At 32.0% G+C, this 8096-nt stretch overlaps 1 protein-coding gene across 1 annotated transcript in view; it reads left to right on the plus strand.

The window, feature by feature from the left end:
* fastkd1 (FAST kinase domains 1) overlaps positions 1–8096 on the plus strand; it is a 15596-nt gene that overhangs the window by 844 nt on the left and 6656 nt on the right. The window contains exons 2-7 of the mRNA XM_016444413.1: positions 1313–1684; positions 2165–2233; positions 3761–3886; positions 3961–4359; positions 4886–4996; positions 6940–7071. Coding sequence (XP_016299899.1) covers positions 1350–1684; positions 2165–2233; positions 3761–3886; positions 3961–4359; positions 4886–4996; positions 6940–7071 — 1172 coding nt within the window. The 5' untranslated portion in view covers positions 1313–1349. The remainder of the gene's footprint in view (positions 1–1312; positions 1685–2164; positions 2234–3760; positions 3887–3960; positions 4360–4885; positions 4997–6939; positions 7072–8096) is intronic.

Raw genomic sequence — 8096 nt, forward strand, 5'->3', positions numbered from 1 at the left:
AACATCATATGACCCCTTTAAATATTAGTGCTGTCAAACGATTAATCGCGATTAATCGCATCCGAAATAAAAGTATACAGTATACAAAAAGTATACAAAAATACACAGTACACACAGCTATATTATGTAAATAAAAACTTTAATTATGGATGTGATTAATCCCGATTAATCGTTTGACAGCACTATTAAATATAAATTATAACTAATAATTATTTTCCTATTACCTGAAAGCTTGTGATCGAAGTTACATTTTCAGCATCATTACTCCAGTCTTCAGTGTCACATGATCTTTCAGTAATCATTCTAATATGATTTAATGTTCAAGAAAGATTTATTATTAATAATAATATTATTATCAATATTTAAAACAATTTTTTGCAGGATTCTTTTATGAATATGAAATAAAAAAGCTTTTGTATACACTATGCCATTCAAAAGCTTGGAGTCAGTATAATGTTTTATATTATAAAAAATAATATAAAATTTTATTTTAAGTATAATTTTATATATTATAGAAATTAATACTTTTATTTAGCAAGGATGCTTTAAATTGATCAAAAGTGATAAAGACATTTTAATGTTACAAAAGATTTCTATTTCAGATAAATGCTGTTCATCTAAACTTTCTATTCATCAAAGAAACCTGAAAAAAATCTACTCAGCTGTTTTCAACATAATAATCGTTGAAGTGATTATTATAAATTATCTATGCAAATCATCAAACTTTGGAATTATTTGTTTATTTATTGAAAGAAGAATGATTTCTGAAGGATCATGTGACATGGAAGACTGGAGTAATGGCTGCTTAAGAATTCAGCTCTGCCTCACAGGAATAAATTACATTTTAAAATACATTCAAATAGAAAACAGTAAAAATATAAAAAAATGTTTTACTGTTTTTTCCTGTACTTTGGATCAAATAAATGCAGGCTTGGTGAGCAGAAGAGACTTCTTTAACATTAAACTAATTAAACATTAAAACTCTTACTGGTCAAAAAACTTGACTGGTAGTGTAGTTTTTGTGATATGACAAAAAAAACAAAAAAACATGATATTTACACAAAAAATTTTAATACATTATTAGAATTATTGTAATAAAAATTTAGACTAGTTGCTATGAATGTAATTTTTAAATCTTTTCTAATTATTATTTTTTTAATTATATTATTTGCTTAATAACAATGAGTGCACAATTTACATGTATTTCAGAATGTCTTAATATTTGACATTACTATCTCATGCTTTGTCAGCATTCAAGCTGACATAGACCAAACCTGATGATCTGATTCTTGGGTGTGTCTGATCTGTCTAGTATGTGGAGTGTATCCTGACGCCGGCCGTCCTCTGCCATGTTCCGGCTCCGATCGTTTCGAGCATGTTCCCACAGACTGTTTCACAGCGGGGCCCTCAGCCGTGATCAGGTGCTAGAGCAGCTCCAGACGTGCTCTGCTGAAGACCAGGTGTTCGATGTGGTGGGCCGGAACAAAGCCAAGCTGTCCGCGAGCCATGTGAGCTTTGCTATTGGACGGCTGTGGATGTTTCAAAGAGAGCGGCCACACATGTTCAGGACAATCGAGGAGGTCCGGAATCACCCGCAGTTCCTGACGCTTCGAGTTCTGGCTGAAAACAAGATCAGCCTCATGGATGACGCTTCAGTGGTGGATATGCTTTATGCTGTGCTCCGGTACAGAGCGAAAATATGAAGGTCAAAGAACAGCTCTGTTCCAAAAGCTACCTAGATATTATTTTAAGGTATTATAGGTTGGCATCAAGCTGCGTTGTGAGATACCTTACCTGAGACAAATTCTAACACGGAATCGCATGAATTCTTTGGGGAAAAAGCATTGCAGTAATGCATTGCATTGGAGTGAAAAAGTTCTTCTAACATGTCAGATGAATGAGATTCTTATGAAAATATTTGACTTTTTTTTTGCTCAATATTATTGTGCATATTTAGAGTATTGTGCTCTGTTAAATTTATTTGAATCAAAAAGTTTTCTAGGCATTTGGTCATGTTTCATTTAAGTCAGAATGCTCCCTTAGTAGGCAGCTCACTAGGTTCCGGAACAGAGCTATTGTCTTAACTGCACTGTATATATGGTGTCCTAATTAAATGTTTGTGGGTAAATCGCTAGTCTTTGATCTCTGATGTCTTGTTTTGCAGGCTTCAAGTAGAACACCATGACTCTCTTGTGCAGCAGCTGGTGACAGAGGCTTGGAACAGACTAGAGAGGTACATGAAAAAGCTGCACATAAATGCATAATTGTATATGTGTATATACATACACATATACAATTATGCATTTGTGTGTGTGTGTGTGTGTATATATATGCAATAGATTTTTGCAAATATATGCATATATTTTATGAAAAATATGCATACATTTCATATACATAAATGTGAAATATGCAGTATATTTTTGTTTATTGCAAAATATGCATGTAAATCTGCTTATCCAAAATGCATATCAATTCCTACTACTTGTTTCACTTCTGTTTCAGTTTTTTTTTATAACCATTTCTTACTATGTATCAGTAAGTTGTTGTTTTTTAGCATGTGTGTTTGGCAGTGTTATTTGATTTGTATTAGTTATCTATTTTAGTTTTAGTTACAGTAGTAGTAATGCCATTTTATTAGTTTTTTTATTATTTCTATATAGGTTTTTTATTCAGTTTTAGTTTTAATTTGAGTTATTTCAGTACTTCAACATACAAAATGGAAATGAAATAATATATATATATTGAATGTATTTATATATATGTACATGTACATGTATATGTGTGTGGCTGTACATACACATATGTAGTTGTTTTTTGGGGTTTGGCTTAATGTTATGTTAGAATCATTATTATGATAAGCTTCAATTGTTTCAAGCTTTATTTTTTTTGTTTTCATTTAAATGTTTAGTTTTGAAATGTTGTTGTATGCATTTGTCATTTTTATTTAATTTCTTTTATTTTCTTAAATGTGTATATATATAGTATTTATAGATTTTTAGCTTTTAGTTTTAATTACTTTTTCTTATTTGTAAGTCGCTTTGGATAAAAGTGTCTGCTAAATGACTAAAAGTAAAAGTAAAAGTATAAATATTCATATAGATGTAACATTTAAAGTATGTTTTATGTTTATTGCAAAATACTCATATGTGGATATTTATTTATTTATGCAGAACATGCATATTATTTCATATAAATACAGTAGATGTAAAATGTATAATGTTTTATGCTTGGTATAAAATATACACATATGTCTGCATTTATATAGCCTGTGTATGCAAAGTATTATATAGACTCAATGAAAATATTTTTGAAATATACAGTAAATATCTGCATAATTATTTATGCAAAATATTCTTAGGTATTCTATATAATGTAAAAAAAATTACAAAATATTTAGTTATAAAATATGTAATGTTGATCCAGGAACATGTCTTGCTTGGCAAAATCACGGTGACCATATATACACACACACACAATATAATTACACAAAATGTACAGTAAATAAATAATAAATGTCTAAAGTACAATTTTCAATATCAGTGTATATATACACATTTTGAGTAAATATACAGGTAATTTGAGAGCATATGGAGACCGAATCTTCCTTTGTCATTTGCAGTGTCTCGTGGTTAATGTAGTTTTCACCAGGAATTCTGCTGTAAACATGATTATTTAAAAACATAAGTTGCCTGTAAATACCCCATAAAAGTGCAATGAAATATTTCTGTGTTTATCTAAGTCAAGCTTTCTGTGTTTTCAGATTCCAGATGACGACACTTTCAAAGTTTGCGGTTTGTCTGAGCGATCAGTTCCTGCAGCACAGCCCACTGATGGGTCAGATTACACAAATAGTGAGTCAAAGACTGGACTCGATTCAAGATGCCAGGTCGGTTTTTTTAACCATCATGTGCATTAAAGGTATAGTACACCAAAAATACAAATGTATTATCCTTTTTACAGAGTGCTCACACCCTTAATGAATAGTATTTTTGCCCTGGTGTCGCCACAACTGCGGGATGCACTGTTTGAAAAAGCCGACACCCTTTTGGACAAAATGACCCTATTGCACTTCAACAACCCCAGAAGGGTTGTGCAGTTCATCCGAAACGTCAAACAGATTCACCGACCCCTCCTGGAGAAATGCAACCAGCTTCTCCTGCAGAACGTCCCCCGGATGGACGTAGAGCACATCAGCATCATTCTGGGACTGTATCACTCGATGCAGTACAATAACTGTGATTTCCGGCTGGCTGTGAAACAGAGACTCATGGAGCTGGTGGACACATGCACTGATCCTGCCACTTTCACCAAACTCTTTGCTTCTTTAGGACCAGTGGCAAGGCAAGGTGTCAGAGAGGGGTGAGCAAGGGAAAGTATCCCTTATTCTTTTAATAACAATTGTTTTATATTCTTTTAGTACTATTTATGTGCTATTATAGTATTTATTAATTAGCTTTTAAGTAATTTAGTTGTCCTTTTGTCATTTTTCAATCTGTATTTCTCTTTAGCTTTAATTTATATTTATTTCAGTAGTAATTTTAATTCTGTTAGTTAATATATATATATATTTTTTTTTTTTATATTTCTTATATTTAATAATATATATTTTTTTTTTAAATATTTCTACTTTATTTTTTATCAGCTATAGTTTTAGTAATTTTAGTATTCCATCTGAAACAAAAATTAGAAATGTTGACTTGGTTTTTATTTTATTTATTTATTTAAATTGACTCCTTGGCATCCTTATTGTAAAGTTCAACAGTGAGAGTATTTATCGTTTTCTCCATAGGGAGTAAGTGTAAAAGTGGTTAAGCCATGAACCAGACAAACCAGCTCAGAGAAGAATCACAACCGTATGATTTGATTTGTTTGATTGGTCTTGCAGGTTAGAGAGTACAGCACTGCTATTGGCTGATGAGCTGAATCCCCATCAGGCTTTAGGTGTGGTGGAGACAATGGAGGAGATGCAATGCAGAAACCTTCAGTTGATAAACAAGTAAGAAAAGTACTTTCTGCATTACATTCACATGTCAGAAACTCACAGACAAATAATTATTAGAGTTGGGGTAGGTGGCATAACTAAAATCTTATGTCACTGCAAACATTTTATATTTTAAACACAACTATTCAAATGTTTGGGGTCAGTACGTATTTTTTAAGTAATTAAAACTTTTGTTCATCAAGGATGCATTCAACTGATCAAAAGTGGCAGTAAATACATTTACATTATTCTTAGACTTCTTACAACCAGAGAAGTTGAGACGTTTGGTAAAATGCAATAAAATCAAGAATCTGTGATTTGTTCATTCTCTTTAACTTTTATTTATATTTACATTTACATTTAGTCATTTAGCAGACACTTTTATCCAAAGCGACTTACAAATGAGGACAATGGAAGCAATCAAAATCAACAAAAGAGCAATGATATGCAAGTGCTATAACAAGTCTCGGTTAGCTTAAAGGTTGCGATGCATCGATGCATTTTTGTAAGAAAAATATCCATATTCAAAACGTAATAATCACTTTAATCTAGCTTGCGCTCACTGTTGTACACAGAATCATTTAACACAGTCTGCTGCTGCATCAAGAAATGCAACTTGGAGAAAGCTATACGTCAATTCTATGCAGTGATGCCACCGGGTTCTCTGTACCAGAGCTCATCTCAGATAGTCAAAAAAACAGTGGAAATGTGTGCTGTACTCAGATGAGTCCACATTTCAACTTGTTTCTGGAAAAAATGGATTTCAAGTTTGCAAACGGCATGGGTGACTTGCATATGTGCGAAGGTACTATTGACATGGAGGCATATATTGGAGTTGTACAGAGAAATATACTGCCATCAAGATGATGTCTTTCATGGGAAGTCCATGGTTATTTGATCAAGACAATGCCAGCTCTCATTCTGCATGTGCTACAACAGCGTGGTTTCGTAGACTCAGAGTGAATGTGCTAGACTGGCCTGCCTGCAGTCCAGATCTGACTCCTGTTGAAAATGTATGACCAGTCATGAAAAGGAGAATCAGACAACAACAATAACAGACTGCTGAACTTCTGAAGCCTTGTTTCAAGAGAGACTGGACAAAAATTTTGCTTGCAAAACTTTAACAATTAATATCCTTAATTCCCAAACAATGAATCATTGTAATTAAAAGGAAAGTTGATGTCACACAGCGTTAAACGTGCCTCTGTCCCAACTTTTTTGGAGTGTGTTGCAGCCATCAAAATCAAAATTTGTTCATATTTACAAAATACATTTAGAATCTCGATTCTTCTTAGACTTCTATTTCAAATAAATGCTGTTCTTTTGAACTTTCTCTTTTTCAAAAAATCCTGAAAAAAAAAAAATTCAACATTGACAATAAGTGTTAATAATAAGATGTTTCTTGAGCATCAAATCAGCATATTAGAATGATTTCTGAAGACTGGAGTAACGATGCTGAAAATTCAGCTTTGCATCACAGGAATGAATTACATTTTAAATATATTAAATTTTTACCATTGTAAAAATCCTCCTGACCCCAAATATTTGAATGGTATGCATATATACTCATACATTTGTCATTTTCCTTTTATTTTAATATTAATATGTTAATATGTAGTATTACATAGTTGTGGATATTTCAGTAAATTAATTTCATCACATGTTGATGTTTTTTCTTCACAAACCAAAATATAAGATTATTTATCATGAAAGTTAATTCTTACATTTTGACCTTAAACTAAAGGACTCTAAAATCTGATTTGATTGGATAAGATTAAATATGTCTACTCTGCATAGTAAAGCATACAGATGACATATTTCTACCAACACATGGTTTATATCTTCATACCATCCAGCCTCAACAGCAAGGCAAGTAATTGTTGCGTCAGATATATTTCATTGCATGGCAGTCATGACTAGAAACGTGAGAGGATATCTTACCATGTCTTTTTTGACAGGATGGCAGCAGTACTGTTGAGGAATCTGGAGACGTATAGGGCAGTGGAAATCGCTCGAATCACTCAATCGCTCATCCTGCTGCACTGCCAGAATCCCGAGATCTTCTCCAGACTGAAAGCCAAACTGCTGCAGTAAGTGTTAGAGACATCGATTAGTGACTGAACTTTTTAACTTCAGTCTCAGAGTCTTATAATGAATGAAATAATTCATACAGAATGTAAAATTCTGTCATTATTTACTCACCTTGGTGTCATTCTGAACCTGTATGGTGTTTTTTACACTACTGTTTAAAAGTGTGCGGTTGGGAAGATATTGGAAAGAAGTTTTTTATGCTCACCATGGCTGCATTTATTTGAATATAGTAAAAGCAGCAATATTGTGAAATTTAATTGATTATATTTTACGGTGTAATTTATTCCTGTGATGCAAAGCTGAACTTTCATCATCATTACTCCAGTCTTCAGTGTCACATGATCCATAGAAATCATTCTAATATACTAATTTGCTTCTGAAGAAACATTTATTATTATTATTATTATTATTATTATTATTATTAATGCTGAATACAGCCTTGCTGCTTAATACTGTGTTTTTGAGGAAACTGTGATATTTTCTTTAGGATTATCTAATGTATAAAATGTTCAAAAGAAAAGTGTTTATTTAAAATATATATATTTTTTAACGTTATAAATGTAATAGATCAATTTAATGCATCTTTGCTGAATAAAATTAATTTTTTTTAAAAACCTTACTGACCTGAAATTTCGACCCGTAACCAAACATTCTCCAGGTTAAGGGTCGAAATTTCAGGTCAGCAAGGTTTTTTTTTTAATTAATAATTTTTTTCAGCAAAGATGCATTAAATTGATCTATTACATTTATAATGTTAAAGGGGTATACGACCCTTAACCAAACATTCTCCAGGTTAAGGGTCGAAATTTCAGGTCAGCAAGGTTTTTTTTTTAATTAATAATTTTTTTCAGCAAAGATGCATTAAATTGATCTATTACATTTATAATGTTAAAGGGGTATATGATGCGATTTCAAGTTTTCCTTTCTCTTTGGAGTGTTACAAGCTGATTGTGCATAGATAAGATCCCTGAAGTTGCAAAGACTAAAGTCTCAAAACCAAAGAGATATTCTTTATCAAAGTTAA

This window comes from Sinocyclocheilus anshuiensis, unplaced genomic scaffold, assembly GCF_001515605.1.
Source record: "Sinocyclocheilus anshuiensis isolate Anshui unplaced genomic scaffold, SAMN03320099.WGS_v1.1 scaffold1473, whole genome shotgun sequence".
Classification (NCBI taxonomy): domain Eukaryota; kingdom Metazoa; phylum Chordata; class Actinopteri; order Cypriniformes; family Cyprinidae; genus Sinocyclocheilus; species Sinocyclocheilus anshuiensis.